The 24,890-nt window shown below is 38.1% G+C and overlaps 6 protein-coding genes across 12 annotated transcripts; 3 read left to right on the plus strand and 3 right to left on the minus strand.

Annotated features, from left to right (window-relative positions):
• The first annotated feature begins 7 nt into the window (after positions 1-7).
• Positions 8-6,286, plus strand: LOC108567973. Its single transcript, XM_017928798.1, has 18 exons — positions 8-253; positions 330-512; positions 574-722; positions 778-903; positions 1,851-2,005; positions 2,065-2,227; positions 2,274-2,363; positions 2,444-2,534; positions 2,782-3,042; positions 3,103-3,291; positions 4,521-4,865; positions 4,922-5,107; positions 5,157-5,308; positions 5,370-5,495; positions 5,557-5,711; positions 5,848-6,010; positions 6,064-6,153; positions 6,215-6,286. The coding sequence occupies exons 1-18, from the start codon at positions 28-30 to the stop codon at positions 6,284-6,286; spliced, it is 2,922 nt and encodes a 973-aa protein (XP_017784287.1). The 5' UTR covers positions 8-27.
• A 1,534-nt stretch (positions 6,287-7,820) lies between these two features.
• Positions 7,821-10,658, plus strand: LOC108567989 (zinc finger protein OZF-like). Its single transcript, XM_017928822.1, has 6 exons — positions 7,821-8,051; positions 8,108-8,674; positions 8,733-9,031; positions 9,088-9,218; positions 9,270-9,521; positions 9,585-10,658. Exons 1-6 carry the CDS (start codon positions 7,905-7,907, stop codon positions 9,749-9,751), a joined length of 1,563 nt encoding a protein of 520 aa, XP_017784311.1. The 5' UTR covers positions 7,821-7,904; the 3' UTR covers positions 9,752-10,658.
• A 305-nt stretch (positions 10,659-10,963) lies between these two features.
• Positions 10,964-13,493, minus strand: LOC108567991 (dnaJ homolog subfamily C member 7). The gene is made up of 2 exons (XM_017928824.1): positions 13,368-13,493; positions 10,964-12,532 (listed from the first exon to the last, which is right to left on the minus strand). Exons 1-2 carry the CDS (start codon positions 13,439-13,441, stop codon positions 11,101-11,103), a joined length of 1,506 nt encoding a protein of 501 aa, XP_017784313.1. The 5' UTR covers positions 13,442-13,493; the 3' UTR covers positions 10,964-11,100.
• Positions 13,494-14,637: 1,144 nt separating this feature from the next.
• Positions 14,638-16,628, plus strand: LOC108567997 (arrestin homolog). The gene is made up of 7 exons (XM_017928836.1): positions 14,638-15,004; positions 15,077-15,346; positions 15,410-15,633; positions 15,695-15,852; positions 15,953-16,096; positions 16,153-16,282; positions 16,345-16,628. Exons 1-7 carry the CDS (start codon positions 14,896-14,898, stop codon positions 16,438-16,440), a joined length of 1,131 nt encoding a protein of 376 aa, XP_017784325.1. The 5' UTR covers positions 14,638-14,895; the 3' UTR covers positions 16,441-16,628.
• A 318-nt stretch (positions 16,629-16,946) lies between these two features.
• On the minus strand, positions 16,947-19,586 carry LOC108568003 (integral membrane protein 2B). The gene is made up of 3 exons (XM_017928841.1): positions 19,248-19,586; positions 17,381-18,059; positions 16,947-17,314 (listed from the first exon to the last, which is right to left on the minus strand). Exons 1-3 carry the CDS (start codon positions 19,335-19,337, stop codon positions 17,187-17,189), a joined length of 897 nt encoding a protein of 298 aa, XP_017784330.1. The 5' UTR covers positions 19,338-19,586; the 3' UTR covers positions 16,947-17,186.
• Positions 19,587-21,849: 2,263 nt separating this feature from the next.
• LOC108567992 (probable serine incorporator) lies at positions 21,850-24,863 on the minus strand. 7 transcript variants are annotated; one of them, XR_001891277.1, is made up of 10 exons: positions 24,701-24,736; positions 24,462-24,626; positions 24,227-24,411; positions 23,874-24,168; positions 23,635-23,818; positions 23,376-23,576; positions 22,527-22,716; positions 22,309-22,451; positions 22,172-22,231; positions 21,850-22,122 (listed from the first exon to the last, which is right to left on the minus strand). XR_001891277.1 is itself a non-coding variant. In XM_017928826.1 (9 exons), the coding sequence occupies exons 1-8, from the start codon at positions 24,734-24,736 to the stop codon at positions 22,313-22,315; spliced, it is 1,395 nt and encodes a 464-aa protein (XP_017784315.1). In that variant the 3' UTR covers positions 21,850-22,231; positions 22,309-22,312. The 7 variants fall into 7 exon arrangements, 5 of the variants coding, with proteins under 5 accessions (XP_017784315.1, XP_017784314.1, XP_017784316.1 ...); XR_001891276.1 differs by having other exon boundaries at positions 22,172-22,451; XM_017928826.1 differs by having other exon boundaries at positions 21,850-22,231.
• Positions 24,864-24,890: the final 27 nt, after the last annotated feature.

Raw genomic sequence — 24,890 nt, forward strand, 5'->3', positions numbered from 1 at the left:
TAGTGTACTATTATTATTAGTCGAAGGATGATGGAGAGTTTGCACTGGAGTTTATCGGGCGTGATAACGTTTGGCCAAATCTTCGCACTATTTCCTATCACCGGCATCTACAAATGCAATCCCTGCGATTTGGAGTTTTCTTGGACGAATTGGAAGACCATATACAGTTTAATCGCTGTCTTAGGAAATTTGTTCATCATTTTCACCGTCTTCTACGAGATGGTCCGTATCGGAACAGATCTTTACATAGCCAGTAAGTTAGTTCTTAATGTATTCATTAAATCTATTAAGAATAAATATATATGGTAGTAACTGTATTCGAAATACAGGCGTTTTCGTTTTTCATTTCTGCAAGATTTGCATAACCCTATCGTTTCTGTACCTTGCCAAACATTGGCCTAGGCTGATGCGCGAATGGATGGCCATCGAGAGGCATTTCAAAACGTACGGAAGCATAAAGATCACCAATAAGATACGAATCCTTTCGATCACGCTGCTTACCTTTACAACAGGTAAGAACATTATTATTGATAAAATATGAGATGAAAATAAAATGTTACTAACATTTTTCAGCTCAATACATCGTTTTCCAAATCACCAGATTTACAGTTTCTGAACGTTGCGCCGAGCACGATACAATCAAACATTTCTATACAATTGTTATGTTTCCTTATGTTTTCGAAGTCTTCAGCTATTCCATCTGGATCGCCGTTTTCCTGCAGGTGCTACCAAAAATCGTACAATCTGCAATAATCTAAAAGCATTTTTTAATTTAAGATCATCGACGTGTTCTCCGCCATTGCCTGGAGCTACGTCGACTTAATCATCATGATCCTCAGTTCAGCACTGGCTTTAAGATTCAAACAGATCACGGACAAGTTGGAAGTCATGGCCGAATCTAAAGTAATAGTAATGATAACTTTACAGAAGCACATCAAATGTTTAAATCGCTACGAACTTTTATTTGTTTATAATTATAGCTTCGAATATTTTGAATGTTTACAGCATGCGTGTACATTCACTGTACATAAGTTTAAATTTTAATAAGTCTAGAAAGTGAACACAGCTCCTTTTGAATAGAAATCACTAAATTTATTACTCACTACAGGTTTAGTTTGATATTTAGAATTATAAGGTAAATCAATGTTGTGTAACGAATAATATAATGTTGCGTTTGTCCAAGGGCCATGCCGCGCTTAGAAGTTAAATCTTATACAAAAGCTATTGCGTACAACACAGCAGTACGTTTCGGTGAAAGAGTACTTTTGGACAGTGATAATTAAGGTATTTCCTCCAGGGTGAGGCTTTACCATTACACTTCGGATTATCGAACGCTTGCAATTATCCCTAATGTATCTGATATTAGGGATAATTGCAAGGGCGCGGAATTTTTGTGTGTCGGGACTAGGTACGCGCTATCCTGGCCTAATGCACTAATTGAAAAATAAACCATTATGATGTAAATAGAGTTTACATACCAGAAGTTAATTTATGTTTTATATAACAATTGGTTAGCTTTATGTAACTAATGGTATTAAATTAATCGTTTACTTAATACTAAGTAAAAATCGAATGAATATTAAAATATTTAGATTTCAATCAATATCAAAAAATATGTTTTTCGTAAGCTGTATAATATAAAATAGATCTATCCCCCGATTTATACGGTAGATAGGTTCCTGAGAAAAGCGTATAAATCTAAACTGTAACTTTTTTAATCTAAAACTACGAAACCGTGTAAAGAAAGTACCGTGTAAAACGAGGGATAGGTATATTTAATTTGAAGTTTACTATAAAAATGTGGATACGCCGGGTGTTTACCATTACTATACGTATGGTATTCATTGTAGATAATTTACGAGAGATCATGGAAAATACTTCGCGAAGATTACAACAAGCTTTGCAGACTGTGCAAGTGCCTGGACAACGCCATATCCTACGTAGTTTTGATGTCCTTCGGCAGCAATCTGTTCTTCATACTGATCCAACTTTTCAACAGCTTACGGTATCTAAACAAAGAAAAAACTAAATGACCGTCGATCGATTAACCTAGAAATCTCGCAGACCGATGAAGACCAACCTCGATAAGTTCTACTTTTTCTTCTCCTTTGGCTTCCTCATCATGCGAACCATCTTTGTGTCCATCTACGCCGCTTCGGTCAACGACGAGAGCAAAAAACCGATCTCTATCCTAAGCTCAGTGCCATCTCATGTTTACAACTTGGAAGTAAGATATGGACAAAGGTTTCGCTTGTTAATTAAATGAAGATCAGATTCGCAGATTCATCCAGCAGATCAGCTTCAATTCTATCGCGATAACTGGACGGAATTTTTTCAGCGTGACGCGAGGTCTTATTCTAAGCGTGAGTTCAATTATAGAAATTGATTAAATTAATTAATATTATTTTTGTTTCTTTGTTGATTCGAAATATGAATGGGATAGATAGCCGGTGCGATTGTGACTTACGAATTGGTTCTGATTCAGTTCAACGAGCAGTTGCTGAGGGCGGAAGCGGAGAATCCGACGGACATTTGCGCCCTCGATTAAATCCTTTTGCTGTTGTTATTTATGATTGCCATCAAACGGATAATAAAAATGAGTAAACATGCAGATGAATATTTGATTAATTGCATTAGACTTTCACGTCGTATAGATGAAGATAAAAAAAAACGTGCCGCACTCTCTGCCTATATGTGTTTGTGTATGTATGTACAAATAAAACGCAATCCGTTTGTTTGTACAATCGAAGCACAACCATCCATCAGTTGGACTTGTTTAAGTTAAGAAGTGGCAAATGCTTGTAAGCAAAGGCACCCAGTCGAGGGCGAGCAACATCCAACAATCCCTGAGAGGGGTGTTGATCGTAGCCAACATATTCTCCTTGATTCCCATTAGCGGCGTCATTCGAAACACCAATCTACGTTTCAGATGTCTATCTGCAAAAGTACTTTACAGCCTCTCCAATATCCTAATCACATCCTTCATACTATCCGTCGCCTTTTACCATTCAATTACGTACGACACAGATTTTCCTCAAATTGGTACGTCAGTCGAACCATTTTAAATATTCATGAAATACCTGTCTTGGTTTATTTGAATAGTGGAAGACATATTTTACGTGAGTTCAATCGTCACTTCGATCCTCTTTCTGCATCTAGCCAGAAACTGGCCCAAGCTAATAACAAAATGGAGCAGAGTCGATGCCTCGATGGCCTACAAGTACGGATTCCTAAAAAATCTGGACTTGCGTATCAAACTAACAATGATAACATTCTTAACGTTAGCCACAGGTAAGTCAAATTATCAGGCAAAATGGAGTAAACACAAGAAATATTTCGTGAATAGCTGAATATTCCTTGTCGCTGGCACATCACGTGCACTCGATCAAACACAAGAATTTAACCTTGACGTTTCAAAACTACTACTCCACCGTTTATCCGCAAATCGCAGAGACCATAACGATAAACCACCTAACCGGAAGTTTAATTCAAGTAACGCAAAATGGTGCTAATTCCGTAACAAACAAAAATTCCATTGTTTTTCCTTCTTAGATTTGCAGCATTTTAAGTACATTCTCTTGGAATTTCAATGATATATTTATCATCCTGCTGAGCTCTATTCTAGCTCTCAGGTTTCGACAGGTTGCTTCTAGGCTTCGGAAACACAGCAACAATCCAACACTAAGGTATTGGATGGAAATGCGCGAAGATTACGATGCTCTATGTAAGCTGTGCTCCAGCCTAGACGACTGCTTGATGTATCTGGTACTAAATTCCTTTACAACCAATCTATTCTTCATCATAGTACAACTTTTCAACAGCCTCAGGTTTACTCTAAAATTTGATTTAAATGCTTTAATGTTTTTTTTTTTCAATATTATTATGTAGGAAAATAACGGACACAGTCGAGAGAGTGTATTTTTACTTTTCATTCGCATATTTGATCATTCGATCGGTGACGGTTTCACTGTACGCAGCTTGGATCAACGACGAAAGCAAAGAACCCATGAATATTCTGAATTCTGTCCCATCTAGTTGCTACAATAATGAGGTTTGTATACGAGATCGGTGAGTAAATATTCATTGAAATCCATTCAACTGCAGGTGAGAAGATTCTTGCAACAGGTGAGCTCGAATAATGCAGCGCTGACCGGCTGGAAGATGTTCAAAGTAACCAAGGGCCTAATCCTGAACGTAATTATGGATTGCATAATTTATTGTCGGCTCTGAATCCCCTTCCCCACTGATCATGTTTCCGATTAGATTGCAGGTGCTATTGTTACGTACGAGCTGGTCTTAATCCAATTCAGCACAACGCATTTGGACTCTAAGTAAAGCCCCTTTTATCGGACGATTAACACAACAAACGCTTACACAATCATTATTATTTAATATTGGCGTTGCTGCTGCCCTGCCGTCGCTGTTATTGTTGTTATCTCGAGCTTTCAATCGCAGGCAATAGTAAATAAATGCCTTTCGCACCTAACCGCAATAGAGAAGAACAATTCTGAAATGATAAGTACCCGTTAATATCGATAGCAACAAACCCAAAAAAGAGATAATGGATCTCGAGATATACAAGAGGATTTTCTCAGGAATCCGGAAACGCACTCGCGTCAGCTTAATGATTCACGAGAATACCACAGAGAATTTACAAATCAGCTTTCGGTGGATTCTGCTCTTATCGCAATTCTTCGGCATTTTACCTTTCCAAGGTGTAATGAGATCTAGCGGAGATAATCTGAGCTTCAAGTTGGCATCATTCAAGGTGTTTTTTTCCTGCACGATTTTTGCAATGCACATTTTCATGGCCACGATGAGCGTATTCGATATGATCAACGATGGCATCGATTTCAGAAGTTTGAGTAAGTACATGTGAACTCAAATTAATTGCTGCAGATACACTTAAAACTCATTTTAGATGTGACGATGATATATGTCCCCGGTTTGCTCATTCATCTGATGTTCTTCAAGTTAGCGCTCAGGTGGCCTTCCTTGATGAAGGCTTGGTGTGAACTTGAAACTTCCATGCGCAAATACGGATACCCCAAACGTTTATCCAGAACGATTAACATCCAGATCGTTTTCATCGTCCTGGCCAGCCTAAGTATTTGAAAACTATATTAATTAATCATCAACTACACACTGTTTTTTAGTTGAATATTCCTTCTCTGTTTGGAGTTCATTTTACGCCATTTGCGAGACGTTGGAGAAGGGTCAGAGTCCATTGAAGGAGATGACCGAAACCATGTACAGCTTCGTTCTGCAGTATACGGGATACAGCACGACCTTCGCAGTGTTTCTCCTGGTTTGTTTCGTTTTTGTTCCATCTAAAATCGAGTATAACAATGGTAAGCTTTGTTTTGCAGGCCGCCAATTTTGTCTGCATGTTCATCTGGAATTTCATGGATCTGTTCATAATGATACTGAGCGGTGCACTCTCGGAAAGGTATAGTCAGATCACCAGGCGTATCAAAATCGCCACAGATTGGAATGTAAGTTAAATATGTACAATAAAATAAGTAACATTTTATATATCATGCAATATCTGCTCAGACTGGCCAAGAAGTATTTTGGAAAAGCATTAGAGAGGACTACAACGAGGTGACAAAACTTTTCAGAAAGCTCGAGTCCTGCATTTCCAGCATCGTGCTCCTAAGTTTCTCAATTAATCTCTACTACATTTTAGTGCAACTATTCCAAAGCCTTCAGTAAGTACCAATTAATATGCTTAGTTATTGCAGTACAAATTATTCCTTCTTCTGCTACTTAAGCAATATTAGACTTAGGCTGATTTTTGGAAGCACTAAAAACGAATTAACCGTGTAAAATATCAATTGATTATAGCCAGAAGCACAATGGAGTTGAAAGTCTGTACTTCTTTCTATCGTTTGGATTGCTGCTCTTGAGAACGGTTGCTGTAGCGTTGTTTGCGGCTAAAGTAAACGAAGAAAGCAAGCAGCCTCTGCAATATTTGACGCTAGTGCCATCGGAAATTTACTCAGTCGAAGTATTATCCTATTTTTTGATCAGAACTAAATGTAAAGTTTTACGTTTCCGTAGGTGGAAAGGTTAATGATACAGATATGCCACGATCCTATTGCTCTCACCGGATACAGGCTGTTCTATATAACCAGAGGACTGATTTTTACTGTCAGTTAATTGTTAATACTCATCGATATATATGATTGTAAATAATCTCTCTTTATTCCAGATTGCCGGCACTATAGTCACCTACGAGCTCTTCTTGTTTCAATTCAATATAAGCGCTACTTTCTACAAATAAAAAAATGAAGAAAAATAGTTTAAAGTGCACATTGTTATGTTAAATTATTTATATATTAGGTATGCCATGGAAATAAATTAACAAGAAATGTCATTTAATCTAAAGTTTTTGAATTCAATAAAGTCTCGCAAAAGTTAGCTTTAAACCACACATTGTTACTGAATCGTTATAAATAAATTATATTTACTTCAAATATAAATATGATTAAACATAAATATAGAAATTATGGGTCTATATCGCAAGCCCGACAACCGAAAGACCGTCTATTGAAATCCCGACGTTCGAAATCCCGACTGTGTCAAAACCCCGACGTACGAAATAAATATGGTCAAAACAAATCATTTTCGTTGTAATTAATGATATTTTGATTAGCATTTTATGCAATTTTATGTGTTAATTATAAAAGTATTTATTTCCCTTGTGTTGGTGAAACTGCGAATATTCTGTTATTTTTTGTTTTGAATTTTCTTGCGGCTCAGACGCTCAGACAAGCTCAGAGCAATTCATAACATAAGCAACACGTGATTTTCTTATATTATCATTAATTGTGCCAAAATGAGTCAGAAACGTCCGACGCCGAGTTCAAAGATTAGCGGGATCAAGAGTTCAACACCCGGTTCGGGGAGAAGGCCCAATATGAATGGTACACTGCAATCAATTGGGCCTAGCAGTAGATGCAGGACCAATCTGAACTCCACAATCTGCACACCAAAGATGCTGCCCTCCATGGCAATCCCTGAGGATGACACTGATCTTGAGCTGGAGTTTGCCTACAACACCTACCTGCAGGACCTCCTCAAGAAACAAATTCTGAGTAAATCCATTGAGGAGCACAAGATCAAGTGCAATGATCAGCTGGAGATGTATAGGAGTTCGCTAGAAAAGTACAAGAAAGAGGAGATCTCCCTGAAAGCAGAGCTGGAAGAAAAACAAAACATCATAGATTTGGAGAGGGACATCAATGAGATGGAGGCTGAGCTGCAAGGAAACGAGGACAGTCTTAATGTAACTACAAAAACCCAAAGTGAATCCCTGGTGCAGCTGTTAACTTCAGAGCATAATAAACTCTATCTAAAGAATATTGAAGTGTTAAACAGTGATGAGGATTATAAGCGTTTTGAAAATCTAATTGGTGAATGCTGTGAGAAGCTGGAGAAATTCCAAAGTTTGATTATTGATAGCAATGGCCTTGAAGAACTGACAAACTGTCTGAATGCAAACACCAGATTGCAAGAGGACATAGTCTGCAAGAATAAAACTGTGCAGAGTGTCGCTGAAGCCGCAACGAATTTGGTGTTAGAAACGGTTTCAGACTTGCTGGTCAACAATACCTGAATATTTTTAGAATTCGCGCTGAAAAACACCTGTCCTGCACCTGTCAACTTGACGTTTTCGCTTTAATTTTAATTAAATCTAAAAATTAACATTCTTTGTCATTGCTATGAATAAATGCATTTATTTATAATTTGAATTATTTGATTTTACATTCGAAGTGTTTGCAGTTTAAATATCGTTTGTCGTTGATTCTTTTTATGGTTTTCGTACGTTGGCAACGTTGATCAATATGTATGTTTGTAAATAATGGGGTTGTGAGAATACGATTTTCTTATTGGAAACAATGGCATTCGAGACTCTGCAAACGGAGAAAATATGCCGCACTTGTCTCCTGGATGACCAACACATGCGATCCGTCTTCTCCATGGACGAGAGCCAGGGAGAAACTGTCCGATTGCAAGTTATGCTCATGTCTTGCACCTCGATCCAGGTAAGTTGATCCACATCAATATTATTTTTTGAAATTGATTGGACTATATGATGCAGGTAATTGAAGGGGATGGCCTGCCAAGCCAGGTCTGTCTACAATGTGTGCACTACATCACCAGAGCATTTTCTTTTAAGCAACTGTGCGAGAGATCTGATGCTACTTTAAGGCAGCTTTTTGGTAAAAACAATGTGACCTATTTGGAAGAACTTAAGCAACCTGTTGAATCAATAAAAGTGATTGAAGAAGATGTGGAGAAGATCGAGGTGCCGATCATTGACGAGGACGATTTGTTAAAAAGTGATTTAGATCTTAAGCAGGCTCAGATTAATGCAGTTAATGAAACTATTGATTTTGATAGTGGGGAAGTTAATCAGGAGAAAAATGATGATGAGGAAGAAGAAGGTGATGTGGATGAACCTGATGCAGGAGTTTGTGATAATAGTAACAAGAAAGAGGACGAGACTGAGCAGCCGATTTACCCATGCGAGGAGTGCACCCTGTGCTTCGCTAGCGTCTTTGATCTGAAGGTGCATCAGAGGACGCATCCGAAGCCGTCTCAGCACATCTGCAAGGTGTGCAACCAGGCATTCGCCAGCGCGAGCACGCTGTGTCGACATTCAAAAGTGAGTATCGATCTGCATACCGAACGTTTGTAAAGTTCTAAATGATTTACATTTCAAGATCCACGAAAGCGCCAAGCGACACCTATGCAACGAATGTGGAAAGGGATTCTCCAGGTCCGACGATCTGACTCGACACCTCAGGACACACACTGGAGAGAAGCCCTTCAATTGTAAACTGTGCGCTAAAAGTTTCGCGCAATCATTCCGGCTGGTGGAACACATGAGGGCGCACGCCAACGAGAAGAACTTTATCTGCTCCGTCTGCAATAAAGCCTTCTCCAGGTACACCAGTCTCACAGCTCACAGCAAAACGCACAGCGGCATCAAAACACACGAATGCACTATTTGCGGTAAAAGGTATAGATTATATTTGAAAACATTTTCGAAATGCTTATTAATTTTGTATCTTCTAGATTGAGCGGATCAGGATCGTTAACTATGCATATGAAGACGCACACAGGGGTTAAAGATCACATATGCTCGTACTGCGGCAAAGGTTTCACCACGCAGAGCAATCTGGTGATTCACAAGAGAACGCACACAGGTAACAACTGATTATGATTGACATGGAAAAATGCATTTCAATTGGTTTCAGGCGAGAGGCCGTATATCTGCAGCGTTTGCGGAAAGGGATTCCCGGATCCTTCCAGGCTAACAGTCCATACCAGGTCCCATAGTGGCGAAAAACCATACGTTTGCAATATCTGTGGCCGCGGCTGCGTCAGTTCTTCTCAGCTGAAAAAACACATTCGGATTCATACCGGGGAAAAACCGTACAATTGCAGCATGTGTCCTAAAGCCTTTCCACGATCCGAGGATCTTCGGATACACATCAAAACCCATACAGGTATTTACTATATCAATTCTTTGGACAGCAGGAATCATTAAATATCTTTACTTCTTGTTGCAGGCGATAGAAATCATATATGCTACATTTGCTACAAAGGCTTCTATCAGGCATCGACGCTTAAGGTTCACCTGCGAATTCACACTGGCGAAAAACCATATACCTGTAACATATGCAACAAATCCTTTTCACAGACGGGTCCGCTTTCTACGCACAAGAAAACTCACTAGCATCAAGAACAGCGAACCTGAAAATTCGATTTAGACAGTGTCTTGCAAAATTTATATGTTTCAACACCCTATTGGCTGAATTAACCAAATTAAAACAGTAGAATTTGGTCAAAGATTACTGTTAAGTGACCTTTCCGTGTTCGCTACATAGCGTTCTTGGCTATGCTTCTAATAATCAAATTTGTAAATCCACACCAAAGTTGCAATTTTGATTGACCAATTTTATGATAAAATGTGCAATGTTAAAATTAGATTTGCTATTCGAGATCTGCGGTCTGGTGCATTATAACCACAAATTCCTACAATAAATGTCGACGGAATCTCTTTTGTATACAAATTATAAAATTTCATTCTGTTATTAATGCTGAAATCATAATACAACACTATTTTTGATCCAAGTTGTAATTTTGAAAGCAAAGCAATGTGAAAATGTCAATGATTATTTAGCTTTAAGTCGAACCAAGGCTTTATGTTTATTTCTTTATACGTACTACAATTATTTGTTGCTGAACGAATTAAAATAAATTATTTTATTATAATCAATTGTTTTCTGATAGTAACACAAGCTGTCTACGTTATTGGTGATGTGAACAAAAGGAAACTTGAAAAATGCGGTTAACCGGAAATTTTATCTACAAGTGCTGGTGCTGTCACCGCACGAAGGACGAAAACAACTATCGTCGATTTCACTAAATTTATTAATATATATATATATTTATAATATTTTTTGTTGCTATTCGATATATTCAATGAGATATATATATACGAAACATAAACGAGTATATATATATATATATCTATTTAACAAAAAAGGAAGGAGACGTGGCAGATTAAATTGCTTTGCTTGCTAATGAGCGTGAAGGAGAGTGCGGAGCAACAACGATGTACCGTCATTATGCGCTTGACTAAATTTTAATCCATCTACTTCTAGTCCACGAGACTATCTAATGTTCTGTTTAAGATTATGTTTACTTTATTATTCAATAAACGTATTACATATTAGTGAGCAAAAATAATAATAAATTAAAGGAAAACAAACGACGACGGTATTACTAACGATCACTACGAGGGCGAGAGACAGTAGCCAAAAAAAATGTAGTCGTCAAGTCGAACAGAATTTATCACAATTATTCAAATTTTATGCGTTACGAAATGAACCGAAGAGGGGAAATGTAAAAAAAGATCTAAGTACGTCTCTCCTCTTGCTATTTGAAAAATACTACCGAATTCATAACAGTATGATTGTGGAATGTAGTAAACACGACAGTACGAGGGAGGGGGAACTTCTTGTATTCAAGTGTTTGTTTTTGATGGTTTACTTGTGGGTAGTTTTGTGGGTGTGTACGTGTCTAACCGAACTGGAAAGAGAATCCCCCGGGGAAGCCGCCGCCGCCACCACCTCCAGGTGCACCTCCGAAGTTGAAGTCACGACTGGTAAAGAACGTCTGGAAGACCTGCTGGGCGTCAAAGTCGTGCATACCAGCACCGTCGGCGTAGTCGTCCAAGTCCTGTCCACTGTCGTACCGAGCCTTCTTCTTCTGATCTGAAAGCACACTATACGCCTCGCCCAGCTCTTTGAATTTCTTTTCTTGCTCCTTCTTCTCCGCTTCGGAGGCGCTAGCATGCCTATCCGGATGGTGCACCAGTGCCCTTTTTCTGTAAGCCTTCTTGATCTCATCCTCGGAGGCGTTCTTCTCCACTCCCAAGATTTTGTAGTAGTCTTTCCTCTTGGACTTTTTGAGCGCGAACTTGGCGTCCTGCAGAAGCCTCTTGTTCTCCCTGCTCTTTTCCATCTTGCAAGCCTGCTCGTAATCGCGCACTGCCTCCTCATAGTCGCCTGAATCCATGTAACACTTGGCCCTCTTCAGCAGCGCCTTCAGATACTTCTCGTCCAGCTTGAGGGCGTTCGTGCAATCGGAGATGGCATCCGCGTTCTTGCCAAGTTTCGTGAGCACCAGTGCTCTGTTGAAGTACAATTTGGCGTTGGTTTTCTTGTTCATCGGATCAATGGTTAATGCTTCGGAGTAAAGAGCGTGCGCTTCAGAATGTTTGCCCGTCTTGTACGCCTCGTTACCCTCCTCCTTCTTCTTCTTCAGCAGCTTGGCACGTTTGTAAATATCCTTAGCTTTGTTATGATCGGGTGCAAGACGAAGAACCTGTATGAAATGATTAAACGCGCTGTCGATGTTATCGTCGTAGTAGAGGCAGACGCCGCGCACGAAGATGGCATCCGCGTTACCCTTGTCCAGATGGAGAACTCCGTTGGCGATCTCCTGGGCTTCGTCGTACCGTCCGAGGAACACCAAGGACTCGGCCTTGGTGATCTTGTATCTGGCGCAGGTTGGCGATTGGTCCAGGCATCTGTCCATGCAGTAAACGATCTTCCTGTAGTCCATTTTCTCGGAAGCCTTCAACGCCTCTCCTTCGTACTGCTTCAGGATCTCCACCTGCCTCATCTCCGCGGCGACTGTAGTGTTGATCACGTTCTCGTTGATTTTCTTCAACGCTCCTTCGGCCGTAGTGATGTCTCCCAGCGCGATGCCGCACTTCAGCACGCGGATGTAACCCTTGGTGAAGGTCGGGTCCAGCTGGATGGCGCGACGAGCGTCCTCCAAGGCCTCGCGGTACTTGTTCAACATCAGATAGCAGGCGGATCGATTGCCATAGTAGGAGGCGGTCTTCGGGCATAGATCAATCGCCTCCGTGTACAGCGGCAACGCCGATTTGTATTGCTTAATTTTGTACAGCTGGTTGCCATTCTCCTTCTTGAGTTCTGCCAGCCTACGAAAAAAAATAATCATACAAATGAAAATAAAATCACATTCTTTTTATTATCGACGGAATGAAATAAACAGGAAACCTACGACTGACCAAATGTGTTTGAACCAACCACCACTTGCATTTTGCGCGCTTCGAACGCGAAGATTACAACTTTCAATAACAGGAAAGAACAAAAAAAAACAAAGTGAATATGTAGAGAGAGACAGATTGTTTCATGAACTGACAATTTCGCATTTAAAATTTACACAAAGCAACTTGATCTATTTTATCTTTTTTTCACACAATTATTTCATCATTTTCATTGCTAATAAGCATACTTTTGTTAGTTGAAATTTACTAAAATCACATTCATAAAAAATATTTCTAGAATATTCTAGTTCTCATTTAATCTCATTAAATCTAACCTTAATTTTTCTGACATCTATCAATATTAATTGTAAATTTCTTAAAAAATGTTCCTTAATTTTACTAAACATAAAAAAGTTTAACTCATTATGCTATGCATTTCTAAAATGATCTATTAAAGTAGACACCCCTGGAGGGGTTGAGGACCTTTGCTGTCAAATTGACGAAAAGAGCACCGATCACCATGTCATCCAAGTAATTTCGAAATGCGTTTTAATATTTCGCTGCATGCGCATAAAACATCAATATTTGTGTTGTGGAACATTCGAGAAAGAGTCTTAAAATAAACCCACCTATGTTTTTTTGTGTTTCGTGTGGGGTCAAAAAAAAACGGGTATTATGAGAGACCTGGGCGTGATACAGACTCATCGAAGGGCGCTTTCGATTGCGAACTGTATGGACATTAATATCACATGAATGTCAGACTTACTCGGAGTTGGTTTTTGGTAGAATTTCCTCATTGTCGCTGCACTCCATGGCAATGTCCTCTATCACATCCGCCATCTTTACTGTAGAAAGACTTTTTACATTGAGAGCGGGTCGCGCGGTGCTAACTCGACGATAGTGGGGACAATTTCGTTGACGTCATTTGGGCGGCGCTTGCGCTAAGAATGCACCAATTGCGTTACGTTTAATACAGGAACAAAAGAATTCAAAATCAGATAGCGGTAATTATATATTTTTTTTAGTTAATTGGACCGCGAATTTTGCACGCAAATCGATCATCGTATGGAGCGAACTTTATACCGACTCGGCATAGATATCAGTGATAGCGATGTCTACATTACATTGTTGTTATAAACGCGTTATTGATTGTATTTGATCAGCTGTTCATCCACCCAAAACATAGATTTCATTAAAATTTATTTTCAAGATTTAACAGTAATTTCAAGATAGACAAAAATAATTAATGTTCAAAATAGAAAAATCGACATTATAATCAGCGAGGATAATAACATTATAATAACTTTGCTGTAATTTGTTATTTATTAATTATAACATATTAATCAATAAATGCAAATTTAAGTTGCGCCGAGCTCCACCCTTCTGCATCGCGGTGAACCTAATAACTATGTGACATGTTTGAGGAATATCCTGAAAATCCCGCTGAAATAGGTTGATGTAGGTCAGTCAGCATGGGCCACAGAGGTAAACAAACCCAAAATGGCCTAAACGTAAATAAAAAATCATATTTTCTTGTTAATACATTGTAAATTAATTGAAACTGAATCGATGTTGAGAAAACTACATCATTTTATTAGTAATTAAGACTAATGTTTGATAACAATTTAAGTTGAGTCATCGAAATCATTTAGTTGTAAACAAAAATAAATGCAATAAAATTTATTTATTCTATACTTCTAATTACCTTCTAATAATTACCGAACTCATATCAGCTTATGATGCACTGACGTAATTATGTTAGCAGTAGTTGCAAATATTTGTAACTATGTAACAGTCTTTATCCTATTTAAAATTAATATTTTAACTACTTTTAAACAAAGCGTCAAATTTAAAAATAACATTTTGTTTATTTGTAATTTGAGTTGCATATTTGTTACATATACAAAATTCAATAGGCTATGAAAAAATAACAATGCTCTATGTTACAACACACAAACAATAAACACAAGAAATTTGCTATGAAAATAATTAGACCATTTGATTTAAAGGAAAAGATTTTATTATGGAAATATCTAATATCGAGATAAATGCGAATAATTAATCGCATTACACAAAGTATTATTGTGACGAAACCGTCGTCATCTCTTCGCCCGAGATCGTTATAAATTGGATTGAATTTGTTTCCCTGTACGCGGTTTTCGCAATCCGATTAGAGAATGGAAACCCGAGGAGTGCTACAAATCCCGTATAAATACCGAACGGCTTTTCTGTCGTTTCAACAGATGACTGACTCGCACTCGAGTATTTCTTATCGTCAACAAATTTGAAGAAAAATGGTATTCAACTTTAAAGTATTCAAGAAATCCTCGCCCAATGGAAAGATCACCATGTATTTGGGCAAGAGGGACTACGTGGATCACATCTCCGGAGTCGAACCAATAGGTAGGAATATTCATAATGACGTATGGTAACCGATTGTTTGGAAACTGTTTCACGTTTGCTTTTACATTTCAGATGGAGTAATTTTGATCGACAATGATTACAAGGATAGGAAAGTCTTCGGACAGGTTGTGTGCAGCTTTCGCTACGGTCGCGCGGAGGATGAAGTCATGGGATTGAACTTCCAGAAGGACTTGTTCTTGGTTTCGGAACAGTTATACCCGGTGGAGAAGGCGAATACCAGTAAAATGCAGGAGCGACTGATCAGGAAGCTGGGGCCGAACGCCTTTCCGTTCACCTTTATCATCCCGCCCAGCGCTCCGGCTTCCGTCACTCTTCAGCCAGGTGATTATAAACTATTCGATACATTTCGTCCTCCCTGCTAAATGACTTATCTTAACTTATAAGGTATGGAAGACGAGGGTCAGCCTTGCGGTGTCAACTACTTCGTTAAAATATTCACCGGAGAAAACGATACAGATCGCAGTCATGCAAGAAGCACGGTAGCGATGACGGTGAGGAAGATACAATACGCTCCCTCCAAACAAGGTCGTCAACCGTGCACCGTGGTCAGGAAGGACTTTATGTTGAGTCCCGGAGAATTGGAGCTGGAGGTTACGCTGGACAAGCAGGTATTTATCTTGTGTTACGCAATCCGCAAGATGGATGCTAACAAGATATTGCAATTCGCAGTTGTATCATCATGGGGAGAAAATCGCCATCAATATTTGTATCCGGAACAACAGTAATAAAATTGTGAAGAAAATCAAGGCTATGGTGCAGCAAGGAGTGGATGTGGTGCTCTTCCAGAATGGTCAATACCGAACGGCTGTTGCTAGCCTGGAGACGCAGTATGTACACTTGCGTAACATGAACAACAATTGCTTCAATCAAATACATACCTCTGTGATCGTGTATAGTTTAGAAAATATATCAATTTTGATTTATTAGGGAGGGCTGTCCAATCCAACCTGGGTCTAGTTTGCAGAAGGTGGTCTATTTGGTGCCGCTCTTATCCTCAAACAAGGATCGTCGGGGAATTGCACTCGACGGTCAACTGAAGAACGCTGACACCAATCTAGCCTCGACGACCCTGTAATCATACAGCCCAGCAACCGTTGCCATGGATATATAATTGATGGATTTTGCAGATTGGCGTCGCCCGATCAGAAGGACGCCTTCGGAATAATCATCTCGTACGCCGTCAAAGTCAAGCTATATTTGGGAGCGCTGGGAGGAGAGTTGTCCGCAGAGTTGCCGTTCGTTCTGATGCATCCCAAAGTATCTGCAAACGCCTACGCTCACACCAACGCACAGTTATATTGATTATCTTTTACTTGCAGCCCGGGAAAACGAACAAGCTGATCCATGCTGATAGTCAGGTGGACACGGAAATGTTCAGACAGGACACCGTGGACCCCGACAACGAGCTCGACTGATTGTAAGTAACATCAGCTGACGAAAACGTCGTTAGGTTACCTTCGATTATAAACAGACTTCTTGACAAGACACACCAATAGAGAAAATAATGATTATATCGTAGTATATCGGAATTGTAGAAGTAGTCAAAAACAAGTTACTTAGATTGAAATGAGAAAAATAAAGATTTTCATTTTTTTTGTTTACATTTATTTGTATTTATAAGATATTTAAATATAATTATATTCAAGATCCTCGAACAATGAACATTAATAATGATAAAAATATTGCACACCAAATGTGAAATAAAATAGAAAATAAACAAAATAATATCACCAATAGATATATCTCCTTCTCATATTCCTTCTTCTGACTCTATATTCAAGTGCAATTAGTTTTCTTTTTGTTTCGCCGAGAAAATTTCGTTTCGGAATCGACAATCGTTTCAAAGTTTTTAGAAAATTCATGAATGTAGCATAATTTATTTGATAAGGGTAGGCGAGGTTTAGTCGCCCAACTACTTTACTAATATTTTCACGTATAATTTATTTATTCGTTCTTTTTTTAACAGTAACTTAATTATCTTGTTCATATTCTATGTATGCAAATGTAGAATATTTTTCCTTCAGTTTTGGATATGTTACATTTTTGTATACATTATAGTGATGTGAATTGAATATGTTTAAGAAGAGAACTATATACGTTTCGTAATGGAAATTCAAAAATATTAATATCTAAAATTACTTTTCTTCTGCGTCCCGTCGATTCACTGCTTCAAGCTGTTCTCGTAAGCCTCGACCTCGTGGAAGTTGATGATGTCAAACTCCATGATACCGTTGCCAGAGAATTGAGCGAATTTCGCCTCGTCGTGCAGATCCGCCGAGCGTTTGACCACTAAGTGAGAGGAAAAGAAAAAATTGTAAAAAAAATACTTTCGACCGATTGCGATTTCTGACGTACCTCCGCCAACGTATTGTTCCAACTTGTAGATGGGTAGACCATAGCACTCCTTCGATATATATTCCCCAACTTTGGAGGTGTCCGAGATGGGCGGCGTCACCACACGCATGGTCTCCTTGACGATGTCCACGTTGACCTTGTAGTAACCCTTCCACATCTTCTGAATCAGGTCGAGAAGTGATTTAGGAGGCAGCACGTTCTTGCGGTTGAGCGGCATGATGAAGCATCTGTTACCAGTGCGGTCAATGATTCCGGTGGTGTTAGTGTTAAAGTCGTGGATGAAGCGCCCATCGCGGCCATCCTTGAAGTCTGGCACGTCGATCTTCTCGTACTCGTCGTCCATGTCGACCTCGAACTTCTCCTTGAAAAGATAGCTGGGGACCTTGAAGCTCTCCTCATCGTAGGTGTCCATGTAATCCTTGAGATCGTTGTCGAGCATAAGGGCGGCCGTCTCGCTGTTCTGCTTGTACGGAATGGTGCACCAGCCTTTGAACACCTGCGACCTCAAATATTGGCGGTACAAGTACGCACCGCCCATGACGCCGATGGCCGCCACGATGCTCGCAATAAGAACGATCACCAATGTGGTAATACCATGAATCCTATGGGCTCTGGCCTTCAGGATAATGAAAGTGCGATCTTGATCGCTTCCCTGTGACTCCACATCTTCTGCTGCAGACTGAAAGAAATATAATAACATTAGATCATCATTTAGTATTTATGATTGCTATGTGAGCAATATTATTATCAAAGCAAATATAAAGACAAACATAAAAATGAACGCATTACTAGAACGATAACGCGAAACGTGAATCATTTATAAATATTTATAATTTTAAAACCTAAATAGTATTATTACTCGTTAACCATGTTTCAACGTTATTAATTTAAAAAAAAAAAACAAATATGTATTATTTCTAGACTACATTTATGCATAATTAATCTAACGTTGGATTTGCGAATCTGTTTCCTGTTATTATCTCTCTCATATTGTGGGCATCATTAAACTGAACCAATTTACTTGCTTTACTTGCGTTTACACCATTTATATATTGAACATAATAGTTCTGATAGTTTGAAAATATTTAAAACACAGTGATCAACGTTCGCAAGTAATTCAAACTACTGTACTGCATATCCAAATCGTTTACCCCTAGAAGCGTTTATTTTGGTCGACAGATAAAATAAAATCATGGGACGACATTTCGTTTATTACGAGACAATGTTTGGGGAATTCCGGACTATTAACATATAAATCCTTAAAGAGAATACGCATTAAACAAATCTAGCTGAATGTATGTATATTTATCGTCGAGTAAAACTGCTATGCTCGAGAGGACTTCCATTCTATTTTCAGTCGTTATCAATAAGCAGGAATTGAACGTAATTGGCCAATTAGAAATGCAGCCGCAAGGGGGAATAATGTTATTATTGTTGCAGAATGGAGGTCGCTCCATTGCAAATATGTAAGAACCGCAAGCAAGCGAAATCATGCCACATATAATATCTTATCAACTAATCTCTGCACAAGCATTGACAGCAGTGCAAAACACTATATAAAATACAGGAAATGAAGACCAAATAAAAAGAAAATGGTAGATAAAAGGAACGGTTCATAAACAATCTGGGAGGTGTTCCGCTGTAGGCGGCTGGGTAGTTTTCGCATTGTGCGGAAGCGAGAGTATCGACGGTGAAAGGGTGCACACAATCCACAGCAAATTCGATTTACCTGGCCGTGACGTAAATAAATGCGCCATTTTGGTGGATATTTTTTTTTTGTTTTGTTTACGTGCGTTGGTAAAAGCACATCGAAGGGGGGTGGGAGGTGAATGGAATATAAAGGATACATAATATAATAAATACTCACAGCGTTTGCGGCCAGCTGATCGTTTTCGACCAGAGGGAGGATAAGCTTCGCTTCTTTCTTCTCCGTTATTGGTTTCGTGATAATCGTCATGATTACTACTTATCTGCACTTCGATAGGAAACTTCAAATCCACTACTGTTGAGATACTGTCTGCCAAATGATGAAAACACAGCAAAAGAACAACCTAACTGCACGAAGTCAGTCGATTGAATGACAATTCGTTTCACCCCGCGCCTCAGCTTATACGCCGCAGCGCTTATACGCCGCGCACATCCCCAGTACAGCCAATCGCAAACGTTCGAAAACAAATCAACACTGATAGCAGCTATGGTTGGGTTGGTCGTCCGAAGAGTGAAGATGAGGGGCTTGTTGCTTGATTTGGTCTGTTACTAAATGAGGCCAAGGTCGTTTTCGATGTACCGAAACGCTCAATATATCGAAAAGTTAGGCGCAGCCATTAAGATTCAAAATTAAATACCTGACATTGTAGAAATACGTACATTTAAAGACAATTTTCTAAAACTTTTCTGGCCACAACCAATTCTTTCATCCATAAATTATAATATCTAAAATATAATTATCAAATAAATAGGCAGTGGCAGTGACATTTTAACTGTTTGCTTTAATTAACATATAATTTGTTTTAAGTCATTTTGTTCTCTAAAGTGTGTTATAGTTTGTTAGAAAACTTGTGTTTCATTCTGAGAATTATAAGCATTTTCATAAGTCATTTTCCTTTAACTATTTGCTTTAATTAACATACAATTTGTTTTAGTATGATTCGAAAATTCTGCGTCCAAGGATGTAATGCCAATGAGAATCATGGTATTACAATGAGAAGATTTCCAGCAGTTGATTCTCCATTGTTTGATCATTGGAAGCAAGAGCAACGAGCATTAAAAGAACTGTGAGAGTTTGTAATTAATGTTTATTTTTATGATTGTATAGACCAGAGGGTCCCAATCTTTTTTGTGTCGTAGACCCCTTGTCATGTTTTTCGGTTTTGGGTAGACCCCTTACTTACCTGATATTGATTTTTTTGTAAATTTCTAACTGTAGTGAAGTTTAGTGTTAAAAACTTAAAGTAAAAACACATGTTAAGTTTTATACATTTATTAATTGAATTTAAATTAAAACTACTCAAAATAAAATTTTGTATCTGTTATATATAATATACGTAACATAAAATAAACAAAAAATAAACTAAGCAATAAGTAAATGATGCTTTAATAATTTAAATTATCAACATTTGGCGTCAATTTTGTAAGGTTTTTACAAGGTTTTTATAAGTTCAAAATGTATTGCGACCACAAAGCGAATGCCTACATTCTACAACTTACACAATTTTATAAACATATATAAATTTTTTTTACTTCATAGGTACTTTTATAAATAATGTATGTCTTTATATTATAAGATAGTATAATGTAAGTAAATAAGTACTATCAGTGTATGTTGACATCCACTATCGTGGACCCCATTTTCATTTCATGGACCCCCAAATTTTTTTTTCGCAGACGCAGACCTCTTGCAGGTTGTCAGAGAACCCTGGGGGTCGATATAGACCACATTGGGAATCACTGGTATAGACTAAATATAGAATGGACCAAAAGGACTTTTACTAATGTATTGTACTTTTATATTTATTTTAAATAAAATAAATAATCATAATAATTTTATATATATTATTATTTTTGTGTCTATATCGCAAGCCCGACAACCGTCTATTGAAATCCCGACTACCATAATCCCAACAATCAAAATCCCGACTATATCAAAATCGACTACCATAAAAATGTTATTGTATAAATTATAATAATAAAGACACTGTCGGGATTTCGATATAGTCGATATTTTGACAGTCGGATTATGGTGGTCGGGCTTGCGATTGCCACCGATTATTTTTATATATATATAGACAGAGTGCGCGTGCGTATAATATTTTACAGTTGGCAACAAAGTCTTCGCTTTTAAAGTCTTGAAACATGCAAGTTGGATCTCCCTGATTTTAACATGAAATACTTTCATAAAAATTGAATTAGAATGGACCAATTCTAGAACTAAAAGAATATTAATCTTAGAGCGGCCGTAGCCGTGTGGCTATGGTCGCCTGTATCACGAAAATCTGATACGAAAGGTCGTTGGTTCAATTACGAAAAAACAACAAAAATTTGTGGTGGCTGTTAAACCCGAAAGGGGTAGAAATAGGGCCGGAGAGATTTATATCAATAAATAAATTGATATAAATCTCTTTAAAAAAAAGGCTGTTGTTTCAAAGGCTGTTTGAATGTTCTTGAAAAATGTACGTTCCAAGTCTTTAAATGTATTTACAATGTTGTTTTGCAAGTTTTTATGCTGTAAAATTTCTTTGTGTTATATAAAAAAAATGAAAATTTTTAAATTCCCATTTAAAAATGCTAACAAAAGATGTTTCACCAATCTGTCCGTATCGTTTTGCTAATTTTTAACTGAAATGTTATCAGAATCAATTTATAACACATTTATGGTCAGATGCAATGTTGAAACAAAATATTTGATGAAAGTAGCAAAAGTAATAAGATGGAGAATGTGGGAGAAATGAATGAAAAAAATAATAAATCGATTTCGTGTAAATCTATATTATATATATATATATTTTTTAATTTCTTAGTCCACGATTTCCGTTTCACATCTATTGAATTCGTATCTAAAAATAACGCATCGATCGAGTACAATTTACAAATGTATACTTGAGTCGAGTGTGTCGAACTTCCTTATAATCTAATAAATATAATTAATATTGGATTTCATCAAGCCACGAATGGTCTGCATTTCTATAATGTGTATTTCTTAAATTGCAATATAACGAGAACCAGCGTAAACCGCGACTAAAAGACTACTTTCATAAGTATTTATGTAGATATAGCAATATATTATGTGTTTACATTATTATTATATTGATCACAAACTAAATTTATTCTGGCTTGAACGACGTCGTATTATACCTAAAACAAAATCGATCACGACTAATAGTAGTAGTAGAGTGAAAAAATAACAGGAAGCGGAATAAGTTAAATCTTACGAGCTTAGTTAAACTCGCGATCTCTGAGTACTATCGGGGCCACCAATGTCCATCCATAGAGCCCCACACATAGCCAGCTGGAAATTGCCTTTACGTACATCGAAGCCATATTCGCGTTCAATGTCTTCAGCGAGGAATTCGGTCTGAGCAAAAAAAAATACAATTAGATAATCAATGAACGGATATGATCTTTTCAGATTCATTATTCCTCAACTAACCTATACCAGTTTGTCAGAGTCATCATAATGTAGAGGGTGGCCAAGGCGAAGACGATGTGGAAAAAGCTCCAGCTGTAGGCGACAGTTTCCTCTTCGTTGTCCCAGACCTTCTTGCCGCTTTCAGCGTCGTGCACGGCGCCATCTCCACCTGGTGAGATCGGCACATAACCGGACTTAGAAAATATCTCTGCTATGTTTTTTAGATCCAACAACCGAAATGCGAAAGTAGATGCACACAGATAATGTGGAGAAAGAGAAAACAAGCCAAAATAAAAATACGCAAAAAAAAAACATACATGCACGAACAAAATACCCATAACTTTCGTACTATTCGATAATTCGTGATCTTAGCTAAACAAATGAACGAGGGGAATGGATATCAGCTATGTACAAAAAGCAAAATCTAATTTCATTCTCTTACAAATTAGTCCACTCTGTTGAAACAAGTTAAGTTAATCTTATTTTTTTACTAAAAATAAAAAATTACTAAAATAAACGCATTTCAGTTGCATTCATTGTGTCTATTTGCACTTGCCGCAACATTGTGAATTACACAAAGCAGCTTATCACGAGGGTACTATCATTAACCACTTGTATAATCAATATTTTTTACATTAGTCATGATGAATCCAATTCAATATACAAGTAGTTTAGATACTATACTCGCGCCGAGATGTCTTAAAAGCAAAAAATAATCATACCTTCGTTTCCTACCAGGCTGGCATCAGCGCTGCCTTTCACTGCATTCGCAAAACATCAAACGAATTAAATCACATAAATTATGAGTATTTCATTTCGTCGAGAGCAAGAATAAAATCTGCAAGAATATTTGGTATTGTAAGAAATTACCTGCTCCATTATCGTGGGCTAAAACGTGTTCGCTCATGGTAATCCTCGAGGATTTGCTGGCTGAACGCAAGGACGAGTACAGTACGCAGCACATCCAGATGATCAAGCCGATGATGCTTTCCTTATCGAAACCCATCTGGGTCGGGTCGGCCTCCTTGCCAGAACCAATGATGCCCAACAAACCAGGATTGCAATTGGAATCTGGAAAATTAAACATAAAGAACACTTGCATTCATGCAAAATTACGAATTAAGTATACCTGGAGAATTTGAAACTGCTGACCAGGTCAAGTAAGTTACGTAGAGTGAGACGATGGAGGATTGCAACAATCCGGAACGCGGCAATTTCTCCTGAACGCCTGGTAATACAGAGACCACGCTGACTATCACGCACAGGATCAGATTGAATGATATAAAGAACTTATTCAAGCTGCAATCGTCCGACTAGAATCAAAAAAAGCCTTAATTAGAGCGAATTGGAAATATTTACAATGTTTACCTTCGTGAAGAATACGAAAAGAAGAACGATTCCAGTGATGGTCAAAGCGTAGCAGAAGAAAGTGGAAAGCAGCAATGCCACATACCAGCCCTTCGATTCGGTTTCTTCGTAATTACCAACCCAGGCCTCCGCCCAGTTATGAGCAAAGTCGACAATTAAAATCAATTGAATTAAGATGAAGAGAAAACCTCCGACCATACCGAAATACATCCATGTTGGTCCAAAGTTCCCCTCCGGAATGAAAAACGCTCCAATGATACCGCCAATTACCAACAGATACTTAAGGCCCCAAAACCTAAATAAAAACAGGGACATGTATTCTGGTTCTTTCATTTATTAAAAGGTTAACATACCCATTTTGTATGCCGCCTCTTGGATCTTTGGAACGTTTTACTCCAATCATCATAAGTGCCATAAGTAAAAAGAAACAACAAAGTACAAAACAAATCCTATACACAGCTAAATAGCCCACAGCAACATCACAGTCAAAAACAATAGCATCTGGTACCAGACTTGAAGAATTTTTGCAAAATGGTACCTAAAAACAAATTTTAAAGTACATAATTCAAGATAAGAGAACATTTTTACCTTTTGAAGAATATCATGAAGGCCTGGTGACAAAGTGATGCAGGCTGCAATAGTGCCCAGCAGCAGCATCACAGCATACATAACTCGACTGGAGGTTGAGTTCCTGCATGATGGACATGCAGAGCAACACAAAGAGCAGGCTGCACTTCCACAGCAGCAAGCCAGCTAGGGAAAAAAACAAAAGAATTGATTTATAAATATCCTTGAGTAATTATCGATGTTAACCCAACGAAGTTTACCTGAGCAGCAGAGCAAATGCCCAGAACGGCTCCCATCTTTCACAATATTCACAAACCAAGCAAACTTATCGCTGAAACACAGTGTTTTTACCTAATAATTTACGCAGTAAAAAGGCAATAACAACTGCAGCTGACTCATGAACGCGCACTCATGTCAATTTAATGCAGCCAAAATAAACAGCATTGCCAA

This window comes from Nicrophorus vespilloides, unplaced genomic scaffold (genome assembly GCF_001412225.1).
Source record: "Nicrophorus vespilloides isolate i.1.1-1 unplaced genomic scaffold, Nicve_v1.0, whole genome shotgun sequence".
NCBI classification, from domain to species: Eukaryota; Metazoa; Arthropoda; class Insecta; order Coleoptera; family Silphidae; genus Nicrophorus; species Nicrophorus vespilloides.